The sequence below is a fragment of the Lytechinus variegatus genome, chromosome 3 (assembly GCF_018143015.1).
Source record: "Lytechinus variegatus isolate NC3 chromosome 3, Lvar_3.0, whole genome shotgun sequence".
In the NCBI taxonomy this organism is placed as follows: domain Eukaryota; kingdom Metazoa; phylum Echinodermata; class Echinoidea; order Temnopleuroida; family Toxopneustidae; genus Lytechinus; species Lytechinus variegatus.
The window spans coordinates 32179103-32198266 of NC_054742.1; the positions used below are offsets into that span (position 1 = coordinate 32179103).

The 19164-nt window shown below is 34.8% G+C and overlaps 1 protein-coding gene across 1 annotated transcript in view; it reads right to left on the reverse strand.

Annotated features, from left to right (window-relative positions):
* Positions 1 to 1577: 1577 nt before the first annotated feature.
* Positions 1578 to 19164, reverse strand: part of LOC121410786 (speckle-type POZ protein-like) — a 51605-nt gene continuing 34018 nt past the window's right edge. Inside the window, exons 4-9 of the mRNA XM_041603098.1 lie at positions 15238 to 15389; positions 12074 to 12201; positions 11261 to 11438; positions 9095 to 9273; positions 7730 to 7872; positions 1578 to 7125 (exon numbers count right to left, since the gene is read on the reverse strand). Coding sequence (XP_041459032.1) covers positions 6978 to 7125; positions 7730 to 7872; positions 9095 to 9273; positions 11261 to 11438; positions 12074 to 12201; positions 15238 to 15389 — 928 coding nt within the window. The 3' untranslated portion in view covers positions 1578 to 6977. The remainder of the gene's footprint in view (positions 7126 to 7729; positions 7873 to 9094; positions 9274 to 11260; positions 11439 to 12073; positions 12202 to 15237; positions 15390 to 19164) is intronic.

Consider the following 19164-nt stretch of genomic DNA (forward strand, 5'->3'; position numbering starts at 1 on the left):
GCCAAAGTTCATTGACCCTAAATGACCTTTGACCTTAATCATAAGACCTGAAACTTGCACAAAATTTTCAGTGATGCTTGATTACTATTATGTCCAAGTTTCATGAATCAGATCCATAAACTTTCAAAGTTATGATGGGAATTCAACAGATATCCCCAATTCGGTCAAAGTTCATTGACCCTAAATGACCTTTGACCTTGGTCATGTGACGTGAAACTCATGCAGGATGTTAAGTGATACTTGATTAACCTTATGTCCAAGTTTCATGAACTAGGTCCATATATTTTCTAAGTTATGATGACATTTCAAAAACTTAACCTCAGGTTAAGATTTCGATGTTGATTCCTCCAACATGGTCTAAGTTCATTGACCCTAAATGACCTTTGACCTTGGTCATGTGACATGAAAGTCTAATAGGATATTTAGTAATACTTGATTAACCTTATAGCCAAGTTTTATTAACTAGGTCCATATACTTTCTAAGTTATGACGTCATTTAAAAAACTTAACCTCAGGTTAAGATTTGATGTTGACGCCGCCGCCGCCGTCGGAAAAGCGGCGCCTATAGTCTCACTTTGCTTCGCAGGTGAGACAAAAACTTGGTGAAAAATGCTGGAGATGTCTGATATAAACTTTTGTTCAGATTCAGTTATGTCCTCAGATCCTCCAGCTGGCACAAAAAGGGTAAAGGTTGTGCTTACTAAGTGTTGAAATTTAAATTCGGGTGGCAAAATTGTTACCAAATGCTTGAATGTATCCGTTTTCTTTCAACTGACTAAAAAAGCAAACAGATTTCTGCGAGCTTTACACAAATTGGACAGTGCTCACTGCACTCAAGTGTAACATTCTGTCAAAACTTTTATTTTCATTGGATTGATGAGACCCAAAACCAAGAACATAAGTGAACAAATACCCACATGTTGTATATTTTTTAATTCCCGGGGCTTTTTCAAAGTGTAAACTTTTTTTTGATACACACTCTACATCGGGGTTCTGTTGCAGATGTTTTGAATAAAAAAAATATATCAATTACAAGTCTGTAATACGAGCATGCAATTGATTGAAAATCCAAGTTGCGATTGATTTATTTAGGAGGTTTGATCACGAACCTTTCAGCAACGGCCCTATCCCCTATCACTTTCACCCTCCTTCTCTTCTCGTCTCTCTCTCTCTTGCTCTCTCCCTATCTCATCCCTGTCCAATCCAAAATGTATCTCGTCTGAATCCAGGTCAAACCTACGCTCTTACATGTATGATACAAGGCAAATCTGTTTCTGGTAACGCCCGTTGGAACTCTGCAAGACAGCATCAACAGATCATGATTTACCCCAAATAAATCATTAATAACTTTGCCTTTTTGTTTTGTTTTTATTGTTATTGGTTTGTTCAGAAGGTACGGATTTTGGGTTGTTTACTTATTTATTTTTCTAGTGGAATACGTCATGACAAATTCCTTCATACAATAAAGTAATTTCAGGACGAGGGAGGGGCAGATTATATTAACCTGATAACATTTCACTTTACTTTCACTGCTAAGCACCACCAACAACAAACATCACATAAAGACATTTATAATCTACGGTATTCTACATACATGTACTTTATTTCAATATCTTACAAAATGGGCAATTGGGGTGTCCAACAAATGATAAATGATAAGACTTGTGTCCCTTCTTCAAATAATTTCAGCAACAAACGCAAATAGAAATGAAAATATTAATGCCACATGAGAATGCTCCAGTCCCATGATTTTTATACTGTGATTATTTGTGACTATATAGGATAGCATACCTAGTTGTGTGTTCCGACAATCAATTTTAAACACCATTTGGAAAAGGTAACAGGGAAAGTTTCATCAATTTTTAGTACAAAGTGTTATCATTATAGGAAACAAAATTGAACAAGATTTTAACTTTTGAGTTCATATTTTTGTGTAATTCAAAAACTTGTGTGATTTCGAAACTGTTTCAAATCTCTAAGTATCTGACCCCCCCCCCCCCCCATCCTACAAGAAATGGTTGGATATACATCAGTGTTCCATGACAGTGACTGGTGGAAGAGCACAACTTCCTATGTTACAACCCTCTTGACACAAATAAAAATGATTAGTGAATTTGAAATCACTTTCTAGGAGCTTCATGAAGCAATACCTTGATGATAAACTATCGCTGTCTGCAATCATGAAAATAAATGCATCAGAGACTTGGTAAAATGAAGGCAAAAGAAAATATAGCGGTAACAAGACTGTGTAGCAATGTTTGAATGTTAATTTCACAAGACAAACAAAAAGGGTTTACAACAGATGTACATGTATATCTTCAGTTTGAGCTAGCTTATTTTGCACCATAAATAACATGGAAAGTTTCAATGATATTGATTTTAACACAAACAGTTATATAAGAAACAAGAATATTATTGAACAAGGCTCTTTCTAGTATCAAATAAATAGCTTTCTCTATCTACAAAACATGTTTATTAAAAAAAAAGAAAAAGAATATTCATGTCACATATATCGATTCGATAGTGATGCTGAACCCTGTAACACAAATATTTGTGATGAATTGCAAGATTAAAAGAACAATTCTGACTTGCCATTGTCATATTGTCATTGATTGCGAACCTTTGTGTTACAGGGCCAATTATCTCTGCACTTATTATACAACATTATATTTTCAATAAGTAGAGTTCAGAGCTACATTTTGAATAATCGATTGTGTACAGAACTGTCATCCTCGCTATGACTCTACCATTTTAAAAATCCCATTACCAGAAGAAAATCCTATGCTTGTCTGTTGTGTACTTTCCCACAGTATCTCAAGGATCGCAAATTTTTTTTCTTTTGTGGTAATTATTATCATTATTTCAGTATTAAAATGCTTTTAATACTAGAATTATATAATTCAGGTTAGCTGCAAAGTGCCAGGGGACTTTTTTATGCAATTGCTTCATGGTGGATCTACCTAAAATATGACTGTTTCCATGTATAGATGTCTTTTTAATAGGAAACTATATTTTACTAAGGGAAATTGTGTGGGGGTTTTTTCGCTGAAAATTTGTTACAGTTCAAAAGAACCATAGGAACCAATTCCCTTTACTATTAATCTGTGAAAATAAACTTTATCAACTTACAAAATATTTAAAAGGTGTGACTTCCTTTTCAAATGATTCTACAATTTGAGAATCATTAAAGGTAATAAGAAAAATTTTTTAATTCATTTTCATAAGAGTGTAACCGACCAGCAATCCAAGATACTGGTGACCTTAGATTCTTGCTCAAATTCAAAATGATTTCATTTTATAATCACATGAAGAATTGCCATTTTTTCTATGAACATACAAAGTTGTGCAAATCATCATTAAGCATAGTGCATTTGCAAAACACACAAGACAAACTAAAAACAAGATGTGAATTCAGAATCATATAAATTTCAGTACAAATGCCATATAAACATACACTTAATCATTTACAATATGCTAAGATTCAACAGACAGTTCTGGGAGATTTCATCCCCCCCCCCTCTCTCTCTTTCTCATTTTTAATTGTTTAAGCTTTAGTGTTACTCTATAAAGACTGCCATCACTTACAAGGACCATAACAAATCACTTAACCAGTTAACCATTCATCTGACACTTTTATCCTGATACAGGTTAGAATAATCTGCAACATTCCAAATGACTATCACATGGTTAAGCAAGCATTCATATGAAATGCAAAGAGGACTTGAAGAAGCAGGACTAGCATTTTTATGGACAATAAATCTGAGAACCAGTGGAAAGCCTAGAACGGAAACGACATGTCAGATGTTTAATCCAAAAAAAGTCTTTTTGATCCAACAGCTACCATAGAAGTGCTTCTCAGATGATCAAAATCAAGAAAAGCTGTTAGATCTGACAACTTGTCAGACAACATACTCCCTTGGTATACCTGCCCAACAATAGTTTGCAGTTATACATCCAAATAATCCCTGCAGGCATAATTTAATTTGGGTGAACCACCACATTCTATTCACAGACGTATGGATAGAACCATTGACTGGGTTTCACAAGGGTGGGCTTGAAAACTGTTGGTTGAACTCATGGTCTATGCAGATTTCATGTATGAATTTCATGTCCAATGCTGATGTGCGTTTATCACTGATGCGCCAATTTAACGCATGTTACCATAGTTGAGCATGCTATTTTGTTCATGAGTCCACTGTTCATAACAGTGAAATCAAAATAGCATGCTCAACCTTGGCAACAAGCATCAATAGCACAATGTGATAAAACATCCATCAGAAGTAAATTTTTTTAGGTACGCAGTAAATTAGACAGAATTTATACAAGAAATCTGCATGAACCATGAGTTCAACCTACGGTTTCCATAACTACCTTTGTAAATTCAGGCCAATGTGTCATGAAAATCACCAGCATGGGACACCATAGCATTCCTGCTTGTGCAGGAGGAAAATGTGATCAGGTTGGCATATATCCTTATTTACAATATTCAAGACTTGTTGCCAGTAATTTCACATGCTGCTTCATCAAGTCCTATTTAGGCAGTTTTAGATTTGCAATGCAGCTATTATGACATGGTTATTTGGCAATAACAGTTTATTCCTTGCCTTACAAATGTGCGGTATTTTGGCCAGATAAATATATTGCAGATATAGTGTCCCTAAACAATGTTTTTTTCTTTTTAAGTAGGAAAAAACAATTTTTTAATTTTTGTGACTTTTTCAAGATGCTCCTTATTCAAAATTCCTCTGAAAATGATGGATACTAATAACACTACGAATAATCATATCTGAAAAAACCCTTCATAGATGCCAGTTATTCTATAAGTGATTGTTTTTTTTGTACTGAGAAAACTAGACTAGTAAAATCTGTTTAATTAAACATAATAGGATTGAAGGTTTTAAGTGAAGTATCCCTGTATCATAAAAGAAAACAGCATGTACGACATACATGAAGTAGATCAGAAAGGAAACTTTTTTTCTTTTGAGATGAAATCAAATTTATACACTTGGGTACATGCTTCAGAAGTTACTAAAATTAGACCAAATTTTGTTCATAAATGTGATTTCATGTACAAAATAAATATAAAGCTGAGATACAAAAATGTATGATTTTATTTTTTCTTTCAAAAAGCTCTTGTGGTCTTAATATTGACAAAAATGTTGGTAAAAAACAAAAAAAAAAGGAATTAAGAAACAAAGACAGACATATAAATTGAAAGAATAATAAAATACAAGAAAATATAATAAAAAAATGCAGAACCAATATGATTTATATAGTGATTGAAACAGGGAACATACGTACCAAGTTTTATACCAAACTTGCGGTTAAAAGCCCAAGACCTACAGGAACAGATGAATAAGTCACCTCAGGAACCCCATCCATAGCTAATCCTTTGAAGTGTTTTAATATTTTAAGGTAAAAATATGGCTACATTGATATAGATAGGACTAACAAGTATTTGGTTTGACTGTTGTACCTTCAGATGGGAAAAAAAATTCTATGTAATCTACAGAACTTGTATAAATGTATAACATCGCAACTCGTGAAATGTCAACTTATTGCCTTCAAATTTGCTCTAAAAATCATGGAAGAATGTCACAAGTACATTCTTAAAAGAAATCATATCCAAATTTTTTTTTTTTGTAAATCAAAGACATGAAATGCAATTATGATGAGATCCTTTGTGATATAGGTATACTGTGCAAAATGTAAAGTCCTGTCCTGCCCCCCCCCCCCAACTTCCTAGCCAATTTACAATTGTTTCAGTGTTTGGCATGAAAATGTGATCTTACTTTTTATCTTTTGCTTTCCCACCAGTTTAGGATCAAGGAGAAAAAAATAAGTCCAGTGTCATATCATCTAGGTGCGAGGGGGGGGGTCTGGATCGAATTGTATATTAGGGTAACTTCTACAGAAATTTTGAGTTTAGTTGGCTGTTTAGCACAGCCATAATAAAGGATACTGTACCATTAATCGCAGACTTACCAATAATGTCAGATTTTATGCAACCATAGCCTTAATAGGATAGTGACAGTATAAGAAATAGGAATACTTTGACATTACAATGTCTGCATTTTTTCATGCATTCAAGTATGAATTGAAAATTAAATAGAAATAAATATCATGGATTTGAATCATATCCTTGGCAATGAGTGCTTGAATAGAGTTCATAAAACATTAATGCTATGTTAAAATGCCTATCAACTATGAAAATAAATTCTAAAATGGCTTTTGCTGTTCATTTCATTACACAAAAGTGAATTAAACAATAATTTCCTACAGATAATTAATACTGGGTATTGTCGTTGGGTGTATTGAACTCTCACATTTCCAAAGCCAAAATCTTCATCATAATAATCAACTCATCCATGAAAAAAACTACAATTCAAGTAAAAGAATTTGCATAATCACATTAAACCAGAAATGTCATCTTGTTGATGATTGCCTTGGTTTACATAAGAGATGAAGTTATGATGCTGAATGGTGTAGAATTTGCACCTTGCATTGCCTGAATGATCCTTCAACGTTGCATATTTTCTTCATGTCAACTTGGAATAGAGAAGCACTAAAACCACCTTCGATGATGTGAAGTATGGCAATCTGTTACTGCAGAGTAAGCATTCTTGGATCCTTAAAACGAATGTCATTGGTTATGGATATGTATGTACTCATCTCCTTACACGATCATCAGTTGTACTGCCAGAATACATAGTTTGGTAGTGAACAATACCGCAATCTCAACCATCATTCGGCAGCTTCTTACATTATCTTTCACTTCCATGATCCCACGCAGGCCATGGATTCAATTCAACAGGAAGTCCTTTCCACCGCAAACAAAAGTTCCAGACATACATCCTTCTTTTCATTTATCTACATATCAAAAAAATTCAAGAAGATCCTATTCACAGAGAGAGTAAATACCACAGCGTCACAAAAGTCTATATCACATGGAGTGTCTATTTTGCACAGGTATGCTGTCAGTTCTGCTTAAGTCTCTTCCGTGGCAGGCCCATGAAAGGCGGACTTTGTGAGGTGGCCAGCGCTCGGAAAGCATCAGCAACCAGCCCTGGATGACTGTGCACCATTGTTTTCCATCCATTGGTATCCATTACCTCTGTCGCATGGCTGTTGAAAGGGACAAAGAAATATGCAAGATGAAACAAGTGTGCAAGATCAAAAAATGGGAGGGGAAATAAAAAAAATCAGTAATACAGACAGTAAGCTACATGGACTTTGAAATATGAAATAGTAAGAGTTTGTTACAGAGAGAAACCAACTGAAGAGCATTGCAGATCACACTACGTATGTCCAGGCCAATAAGTTTTCCTTCTCTCAACATCAAATAGCAGATTGTCGATCATTAAAATAATGTTCATTTTATTTTCATAGTGTCATTTGTATTTCTATTTGCAATGCTGCATAAATGTAGAAGAGTTTATATAAGCCAGAGGACTACAGACAAATAATTCCACTGACCTGATTATCTTGTCATAATATGCTAACACCATTGTTATGTAGTTTGCAACATATTGAAAAGAAATGTCTTACACACTTCATAAGACCATTGAGAGTCCCAAATTTATGAGCATAGGTCAAAAACAATGTGCAAGCAATTTTCATCCTAAATATTCCCTCCCCCTGATGTATTACCAAATTATATAGTTCAAAGCTAACATGAAATTCTATAGACCACTTCAAATTTACTTACACAAACATTAATAATACAAACCTATTTGTGTAATCGATGGCTACAGCTTTAAGTTGATCTGCACTATGAAGGTCTGCTAAAACCAGGATATCTGCAACATTGTCTATCGTTAAATTGGTACATAATGCCTCTTCGCACATAACCTTCAGCCGATCTAATGCATACTGCACAAAACAAAAATAAGGTTCATGGTTAATTCCCCTTGATGGTCATAATACACATTTAAATAAATACTGTAAAAAATATTGTTGATTTGTATTTTCCTTTTCAATGTCCTTAATCAGCCATTTCATAGTGCAAATAATATTATACGGAGTACGAGTAACCATGAAATATAACACAATATTACATAGGTTATGTAGATTCGAATCAGTGATAGGTCAATACTAGTACTAGTCAATACGCCATCACGTGACCATAGCTGCGAGGATCGCATTTGTTATATTCCAGGTTTTGACGTCACCTCAGGGAATATACTGCTTGTAATTTCAATTGCGGCGTTATATTCACTAAGGTGACGTCACTCGCTGCATACAAGTTGCGTAACAAGGTAGTTTATTTGATGTACGCGCTAATGTTAATGCGTCGAGTGCATGAAGAACGCGCTTGATGTATTTTTGTTTAAATCTATTATGACGTAGATGATTCAGAGCTGTAGCAAGAATTTCAAGTTTGAGCCAGATGATAAATGCAATTTCTAATGGCGAATCCACATATACTATATAATATAACAGATATTGCCTGGTCTATCGTTTTAATAAATAACATTTCAACTCCCCTCCGAAGCTATATTTTTCCCTCGGGATAATATTTTCCCTCAGCGCTGCGCACTTCGGGCAAAATATAATCCCTTGGGAAAAATATAACTCCGTCGGGGAGAGGAAATGTTATATTCAAACTCTAGGTAGGCAATATCTGTATAATATTGTGACAGAAATTACATTTGCCTCTGCATTGGTTCACATACAATCTTTACTTTTTTTTTTCAGATATACATGTACAATGTATCCATAAAAGCATGGCATGACGGTTTTCATGCAGGCATAGTCTAAAAAATTATAGTCAATAACTTGATTCAGTTCCTGGATAGGAAATGATTTAATATATTTGGTGAGGTGTAGAAATCCAAGCAGCCTCAAGGAAATGGTCTTGATCATGTTTCTTTTGATTTGTGTTATGATCATAACCTTTATTGGTACATCATTGAACCTTCTAAAGTGGTTGAAATTCCCTATGTGAAATAGCAGTAACAGCCATCTGATTTATTTTATGAAAACCCAATTACATTGATAAATGGAGGACCATGTTCCTTACTTGCTCAAGTGGGACATTCAATAACTTTCAATTTGGACAGTTAGTTGCCTTTATGTAGGACATCTTGCCTACCTTGTCTGCTGCTGCTAGTAACTCATCAGCCATTTTCTCAAGGTTGGGAGCCTTGCCTGTGTAGATGAACCTTAAAATTTCCTTCATAACACTGTGTTCAACATCCGTGATTTCCACCCTTCCGTGTCTCTTCTCTTCCATTTCATGCTCAAACATAGCATTGAAGACTGGAGATCTCGCTGCAGTTAGAAAATGGAAAAGGAAATTTAGAATAGAGAGGCACATGTTATAGAAAATCAAAAAGTCTTAGTCTTGGAGAAACAAAATTTGAACATACATGTACATTTCTTTGGCTTCCTGGACAACCTGGAATTCTATAAAATGATCACTCAAGAGTCTGTATGTATCAATGACAAAATATGTGCCAAAGGATTCTGGAAGATATTGTGCAATTGCTGAGAAAAAAAACAAAAAAGGAAATACATTTCCCCAAATTGCCAGGTCTTTTTCCAAGGAATAATAATACACTATCCCACATGTGCTTATCTCTGTTAGCAATCTTCAGTGTGATTGTTTTTCAGCTTAGAGTTCATGCTTTCACAAATTTCAGTTTATTGAAATGTACCAGATCTAGATCTGGGATGATAGAGTAACGATTAATGTTGGTTTTCTAGACTTTCTCATGAAATCAGTCTTTACTGCAACTACTTTGTAGGAATTTCATTCATCTTTTAACAAGTCAAGGTCATACAAATAAAATGTATACATTATCAATGGGGGGCATGTAAACAAATATTTACAGGAGGGCGTTTCATAAAGCTGTTCGTAAGTTAAGAGCGACTTTACAAATGGCTGGTGAACTTCTTTCACGTGCCAAACCATCGCCAATGAATATACCATTTACCACAAGAAAGAATCACCAGTCGTTCTTAAAGTAGCTCTTCCTAAAGAGTTTTATGAAACACCCACCTGGTATTAGTGTAACAATACATATGTTGAGAACACAAGATATATTATTCACTCACATCCCCCAAAATGTGATCCCAGATATGAGAAACAGTTTGAGAGAAAACTATTGATAAATACAACATATCTACGCTATTACAACAGCAACCTTACAAACTATGTAAATTAACACTCACAGTAATCATTTGAAGGAGTTTCAGTATCAATGCCCTTAATGGAAAGGTTGGAAAATGTTAACCTTTTGCAAGTTTTCATCCAAGTGCTTGAAATATAGTCCTGAGCAGAATCTAACATCACTTTCAATGATCACGGCCATAACTTTGCAATTATGGTAACTACCATTGCAACAGGGCTCAGTAACCAATCAAAATCATGGTTTCCAGTGAATCAAAGATCTCTTCCTTTATTCACAATGTACTACGACTCTATTTGGGATCTTAATGAGCAGATCAAAATGAAAGAAGACTAGAAATTTGATGTGTCCAAGGACACAGATGCCCCCGCTTAACGTAATCAGAAATTCATTCAATATGATTGAACTTAATTCGTGCAGAACCCAATATGCATATATATATATATAATGAACAAATTTAGACCTCTGACCTTAAGACTCACCCTTTTCATAATAATCTCTGACAGAATACAGTCAGGTCACATCAAATGACCTGACTGTATTTTGATGTCATCTACCCAGACACCAAACATTTTTAATATCTGGTGAATATTTCCAAAATTATCATGCAGAAACCAACTTGCACATATGAGCTGTGACCTTTGACCTGCGGACTCGGACTCCGAATTTGAACTTGGCCTGTATTTCAGTGTCATCTACCTATACACCACAAAGTTTTTTAATCCGTTGAATAATTCATAAGTTATCATACAGAAACCAACACGCATATTTAATGAGTTGTGACCTTTGACCTGCAGACTCCGAATTCGAATTTAGCCTGCATTTTGATGTCATCTACCTACAAACCAACATTTTTTTAAATCCATGAAATATTGTTTAATATTTTTAGAGTTATCGAGCGGAAACCAAGTGGGGGACGGACGGACACGGGCAACACTTAATGCCCCCTCCGGACTTTGTCTGCAGGGGCATAAAAATCATATAATCAAGTACCAGTTTAACAATCCATAATGAATGTGTTCTTCACCAATAAAGCAACACCATTCCAGTAGCTGGTAACCTTGATTGTAACTTGCAGGAGATTATATGAAACAAGGCAGAGGGGGTATAAACAATAATTACCATACCTGCAAGAATTGCTGTGTGAGCTTTGAACTCTTGACCGTTGACACACAGAGTGACATCACTAAATGCTGCCCTCTCTAGTAACGCACTGAGGTCGTCTGCTAATCTGCATTCCGGTACCTTGAGTTGCGATTGGTTAGACTGTCCATAGACATTTACTGTATCTGCGACAACACTCACCTGAATGGTAAAGAAATAAATTAATCACAAAGATGAATGAAAATGAGACATTAAAATCTATTTCCTATCATCTGTACAAGAAAATTAAATGATATATTAATTAACAGAAAGGTGAGATATAATTTAAGCACTTTCTTAACAGATAAAATGCTAAAATCCTATGGTTTGGAGCTGCATGTACGACTACATATTCATTCGCAGCAGAAAGCCAGGAATGATTTTGTTGCTTGACAATACAAGGGAACTTTCAATAAAATATCATTATTGCTTTTCACTCACCACTATTATGATCTAATTCCTGTAACTGAATTCCTCAGAACAAATATGTCAGAGAAAATGACAGACAAAACACTTCATGAAAAAGTCAAGTAGCATGAGATTTCAATACTATAAATCTACAGAAAGTCTTCCATGCATATTTTATGGTAAATATACTGATATCAATAACAATAGTAGCAGTTAATTTCTGATTTTAATTTTTCTGTAAGTTAGCAAAGGTTGTTAAGATAGAAATATTTGAAGCTACATTGCAGAAATATAAATTATGCCTGTCATCTTGATATGAAAATGTAGACATTTCATTTTTTAAATTAAGTTCACTTTATCAACATCTTATTTTAATGAAAACAATTTACCTCACAGAAGAGGGTAAGTTTATCATCTGGAAGTAAACCGTTGGCCTCATCCATCAAGAAATCTCTCCTTATGAATTTCTTGAATCCCCAATCCTTGCCCTGGACAAATTTGTATGCTCGTTGGCTCTCTGAAAATATAATGATTAATTTCTTATTTAAAAAAGAGCTCATTTTGACATGTATGACTAAATATCCTACATGTACATAGAATGCTTCATACACTGTAGCATCAAATACAAGAATGTTTGATTTGCAAAGTGATGCGAAACTGAATGTTTCCTTTTAACCATGTTTTATTTATATTTTACAAACATATATGGTATTGGTTTAAAGTCTGCAGTTATACACTTTCCAAAATGAAAATTATGTATTCTTTGCTGTTTTGAATATCACATTTTGTTATTTAGTGGTATGTATAATATAAACCACATGATGAAACAAATTTAATTGCGATAATCTGAGACAAGGGGAATGCCTCTGGCCGTCTCACCTGCATCACGCGGTTCAATATAGCAGCAGTACTGACTTTGAACACTACTCTAACTCGCACAAGATGTTCAGTGATACATGGTTACTCTTATGTCCACTTTTTATGAACTAGACCAATAAACTTACAGAGATATGATGGTTATTCAACAAAAAAACCCAACATGGCCAAAGTTCATTGACCTTACATGACCTTTGACCTTGATAATGTGACCTGAAACTCGAACAGGATGTTCAGTGATACTTGATTACTCTTATGTACAAGTTTCATGAATCAGATCCATAAACTTTCAAAGTTATGATGGTAATTCAACAGATATACCCTATTCGGCCAAAGTTCATTGACCTTTGACCTTGGTCATGTGACCTGAAACGCGCACAGGATGTTCAGTGATACTTGATTACTCTAATGTCCAAGTTTAATGAACTAGACCAATAAACTTTCAAAGTTATGATGGTAATTCAACAGAAACCCCCGATTCGGCCAAAGTTCATTGACCCTAAATGACCTTTGACCTTAATCATGAGACCTGAAACTTGCACAAAATTTTCAGTGATGCATGATTACTATTATGTCCAAGTTTCATGAATCAGATCCATAAACTTTCAAAGTTATAATGGGAATTCAACAGATATCCCAATTCGGCCAAAGTTCATTGACCCTAAATGACCTTTGACCTTGGTCATGTGACGTGAAACTCATGCAGGATGTTTAGTGATACTTGATTAAGCTTATGTCCAAGTTTCATGAACTAGGTCCATATATTTTCTAAGTTATGATGACATTTCAAAAACTTAACCTCAGGTTAAGATTTCGATGTTGATTCCTCCAACATGGTCTAAGTTCATTGACCCTAAATGACCTTTGACCTTGGTCATGTGACATGAAACTCTAATAGGATGTTCAGTAATACTTGATTAACCTTATGGCCAAGTTTTATTAACTAGGTCCATATACTTTCTAAGTTATGACGTCATTTCAAAAACTTAACCTCAGGTTAAGATTTGATGTTGACGCCGCCGCCGCCGCCGTCGGAAAAGTGGCGCCTATAGTCTCACTTTGCTTCGCAGGTGAGACAAAAATCAGAAGTTTCCACTAAATACACTTGGCAAAAAAAGTTCTTGGACACTTATAAAAGTTAACATTCCATATAGATATTTGATTAAAGGCAAATTATTGTATGTCAACATGACCAGACAATATTCCTCTTCCAGTATGACATGAAATTTTCATGTGAACAGTCATGCATTGGTGGTTAAATGCTTTTAACAATTGCAATGTCAGTAAAAGAAAATTGCAAGAAAATGATCAGTCATTCTTTCAGTCATGAAAGTTTATGTGGCAAAAATTTCCATTAAAGGATAAAAGCAAACTTAAAGTCAAACACCACTCTAAAAGAGAAGAGAAAGTTATCCACCTTGGATGCATCACTATTCCACTGGAATTTTAAGTCATCGACTAACTCTGACTTAAAATTCCAGTGGAATAGTGATGCATCCAAGGTGGATAACTTTCTCTTATCTTTTAGAGTGATATTTGACTTTAAATTTGCTATTATCGTTTAATGGATATTCACGCCACATAAACTTTCACAACTGAAAGAATGACTGATCATTTTCTTGCAATTTTCTTTTACTGACATTGCTACTGCTTAATGCCTGTAACCAGCCATGCACTGACTGATCCATTTCTTGCAATTTTCTTTTACTGACATTGCTATTGTTTAAAGCATTTAACCAGCCATGCATGACTGTTCACATGAAAATTTCATGTCATACTGGAAGAGGAATATTGTCTGGTCATGTTGACATACAATAATTTGCCTTTAATCAAATATCTAAGTGGAATATTTTAACTTTTATAAGTGTCCAAGAAATTTTGTTGCAGAGTGTATATACACAGAAGTATGCAGACAAAGCTTTGCGAACACATGCTAAACACTGCAAACAAGTTGAAAGGCAGATTTTCCGCTTGTACAGGATTTTGTTCTTGTTGTTTATATTGGGTATTGCCACGATTTTCAATGTATTTTGGGATTTCAAATTGTTTGGTAGAAAAATTTCAAATTTTATATTCTTCATGAATGATGAATGATGTTTTGCAACTTTCTGTATTGCGGAAAACTGGGGACTTTACATTGGGTTAGTGATAGTCCATGGAATTAACAGAAAAGGATTTCTTTTTCATACAAATACCCTAATTTTTTCATATTCCTTCATATCCCAATTCTCAACATACATGTACAAACAGATGAATATCAATGATCATTCAGATTGATCACTCCAATGAACCTCCCTTTCATTATCAATTACATTGAAGTATCATTTTCTTGTTCAAAATCTGATTGACGTCCAATTTGAATTGAACCAATCTGTCTTTACCTGTCATTTTCTGTATTTTTTTAAAAGAAAACATTTTGTCAAAAAGTTGAATATACATGTACCCTACCAGCACATTAAGCTTTACTCACAGTAGAACATTAAAGGGAGCATCTGCCCTGTGGATTAAGGAAGCACAGGCATACCAGTTTGAATTCAGTACAGGTTTTATCAAATTAATGCATGCATAAAACAATGTAATGCAAAATACCTGTGATAACAGAGGATATAATCAGAGAAAGAGAAAATAATCCTGAGATTTTCCACAAATACTATTACAATAATTGTGATGGACTCACCCATGGCTTTTGTTTCTTCCCTCTTTGCATTGAGTATAGAAAACTTAAACTTGGCCCTGACTTCAGCTTTATTACAGGACACGAGGAGGAGATAGAGAGACAGATAATCCTTGCTCTCTTCATCAAGGCCCTTAGGATTCACACGCAAACACCTGCAAACAAGGAAGAGAGAAGCAGAAGTACAAAATGAGAAAACGAGATGGGTAAATGATGAGAAAAAGAGACAGAGAGGAAGAAAAGGGGGGGATCAGTAAGGATGAAGAAAGATGGACAGAGAGGAAATACACAGACACACAAAAATTGAGAAGTCGGATATCTTATTGAATTTTAGATTTAATGGTTAAAATGTACACCGAATATTGACAGTTTTGACTTCTGATTTTATTTTGATTACAAATTCTTTATTTTTCTTTCAATTTCAAATTTATACATGTAACACATGGAAGTTGGATGTGAGAGGGACAATATCATTATTAGGTGGTCTGTCTTTGACAGATCACCTCTTAATTTCGTCAGAATTTTCTTATTTCTTACTTTCTTTATTTTTACGGATTTTCTTGTCGCCAACTTTTCTCCAAATCGGCTGAATCAATTTTGCTGATTTTTTCGTCATACATAGGATCTGTCATGGACACGTCAAAATAAGCTTTTCAAGGTCATTAGGTCATGATGACGTCATCTAGGCGCCATTTTGTAAAATCACATTATCAATCATATTTCCATTATTAATTATCAAAAATCAATCAAATTAACATCACATCAACTTCAGGTCAAGGGTCATCCGGTCATGTCATCAAAGGTCACCTGAAGGTCACGACGCGCGCGTCAAAATTTCAAAATGCTCAAAATCACTTTTTGACCAAACGAGAGTATGTTTCAGGTCATTTTAAGCATTTCAAAATTTTGCGCGCGCGCTTCCTCGCGTAACGCCTTAACGCAACGCAGAAACACCGTTTTTTTTACATCATTGCATTGATAATAAAATTCTGAACAATTTGATACCTTGATCAACCTTCTACGATCATTAATAACGAAATTAACACCCGTTAAAGTTTGCAGCACGTGTGCGCGCGAGCTCTCACTATAGGCCATATATGGGCAAAAACATGCCTATTGCAAATTCACTGTAGCTCTTTAAATAGTCCGTTGACCCCATTTTTTTTTATATATATCGATAGAGTATGAGTTGTAGATTTGATTTCATGTCACCATTGTCCCTCAATTAGATCATGACGTCATCAAAATGGCGCCTAAACTAAAAATTTCATTTTTTCAAAAATGACGTCATCAAATTTATGCAAATTTGGTTGTAACTTCTCGAATATACATCATTTTTCGCCCAGATTTCGATATGTTGTAGTTTAGAATGTACTCTTTCTCCTCAGTAAACATGAATATTCGTTTTGAGAAACGCATCATTGCGTAAAACAGCGATGAAAAGAGGCATGTCATTTTTCCTCATTTTGCGTGTAATCTCTATGGGACATGACTTTTTCTCAAAACCAGATTCGACATTCCTCTATTTCGTGAGCCATATCTCCATTTTTTCTTGTCAGTTTTCTTTAAGCTTTTAGTATGTTGTAGCTGAGATTCTGGGCTATCGCAAGTGTGCCCTTCATTTTTTGATCAGATGCCGGGATCATGCCCGTATTTCACTTGCAAAATTGGACTTGTAATTCTCAAAATTGCTTACGTGTATTCTCTATGGGGAATATCGTGGCTTTGACTGCTTTCTAAAGGGCGCGGGTTCGAGTCCTGGGGTGAACAAGATGAATTTTTTTTTCACTTTTTTTTTTCTTTTTGCCACTTCTTACATGATCCTTTATGATAATTTAAAGGTATAAAAGTTTAAATTTAGCAAGATAAAACAGATTATAATTACTTTTTTTCATATCACATGTATTTTGCGTGTAATCTCTATAGGACATGACCTTTTCTCAAAACTAGATTCGACATTCCTCTATTTCGTGAGCCATATCTCCATTTTTTCTTGTCAGTTTTCCCTGAGCTTTGAGTATGTTGTAGCTGAGATTCTAAGCTTTCGCAAGTGTGCCCACCATTTTTTGATCAGATGCCAGGATCATGCCTGTATTTCGCTTGCAAAATTGGACTTGTAATTCTCAAAATTGCTTACGTGTATTCTCTATGGGGAATATCGTGGCTTTGACTGCTTTCTAAAGGGCGCGGGTTCGAGTCCTGGGGTGAACAAGATGAATTTTTTTTCACTTTTTTTTTCTTTTTGCCGCTTCTTACATGATCCTTTATGATAATTTAAAGGTATAAAAGTTTAAATTTAGCAAGATAAAACAGATTATAATTACTTTTTTCATATCACATGTATTTTGCGTGTAATCTCTATGGGACATGACCTTTTCTCAAAACTAGATTCGACATTCCTCTATTTCGTGAGCTATATCTCCATTGTTTCTTGTCAGTTTTCCCTGAGCTTTTAGTATGTTGTAGCCGAGATTCTAAGCTTTCGAAAATATGCCCTCCATTTTTTGATCAGATGCCGGGATCATGCCCGTATTTCGCTTGCAAAATTGGAATTGTAATTCTCAAATTTGCTTACGTGTAATCTCTATGTGGAATATCCTGGCTCAATGGATTACGCATTTGACTTGCTTTCTCGGGGGCGCAGGTTCGAATCCTGGGGTAAACAAGATGATTTTTTTTCCATTTTTTTTCTTTTTACCATCTCGTACAAGATCCTTTATGATAATTTAAAGGTACGAAAGTTAAAATTTAGCAAGATAAAACAGATTATAATTACTTTTTTTCATATCACATGTATTGTCATACATCAAAGAGACCCTTTTACAGTGCTTTATCATCTCCCGTCTTTCACAAGCATTCTATCCATAATCAACATTCAGTTGTCATCATGAAGATCACATTGATCTGCATGAACATGGTAATAGTGATCATGATGGCAATAATAAAGACAGACCACCTAATTCGTCCGCATGACGAATTAAATTCTAGTATTTTAATTGTAATTGTTAGCATTTCATTGATTTATTTTTCGCACCTATGTTTGTCGCCAACTTTTCTCCGAATCGGCTGAATCAATTTTGCTGAATTTTTCGTCATACATAGGATCTGTCATGGACACGTCAGAATAAGCTTTTCAAGGTCATCAGGTCATGATGACGTCATCTAGGCGCCATTTTGTAAAATCACATTATCAATCATATCTCCATTATCAATTTTCAAAAATCAATCAAATTAACATCATACCAACTTAAGGTCAAGGGTCATCAAGTCATGACATCAAAGGTCACCTGGAGGTCACGACGCGCGCGTACGCGCGCGTCAAAATTTTAAAATGCTCAAAATCACTTTTTGACCAAAGTAGAGTACGTTGTAGGTCATTCTAAGCATTTCAAAAATTTGCGCGCGCACACATGTGCGCGCGCGTTTCCGCGCGTAATGCCTTAACGCAGTGCAAAAACACCGTTTTTTTTACATCATTGCATCGATAATATAATTTTGAACAATTTGATACCCAATTTAGCTCTCTATGACCAATGATAACGAAATTAACACCCGTTAAAGTTTGCAGCACGTGTGCGCGCGAGCTCTCACTATATGCCGTATATGGGCAAAAACATGCCTATTGAAAAATCACTATAGCTCTTTAAATAGTCCATTGACCCCCAATTTTTTTTTCATATATCGATAGAGTATGAGTTGTAGATTTGATTTCATGTCATCAATGTCCCTAAATTATATCGTGACGTCATCAAAATGGCGCCTAAACTAAAAATTTCATTTTTTCAAAAATGACGTCATCAAATTTATGCAAATTTGGTTGTAACTTCTCGAATATAGATCGTTTTTCGCCCAGATTTCGATATGTTGTAGTTTAGAATGTACTCTTTCTCCTTAGTAAACATAAATATTCGTTTTGAGAAACGCATCATT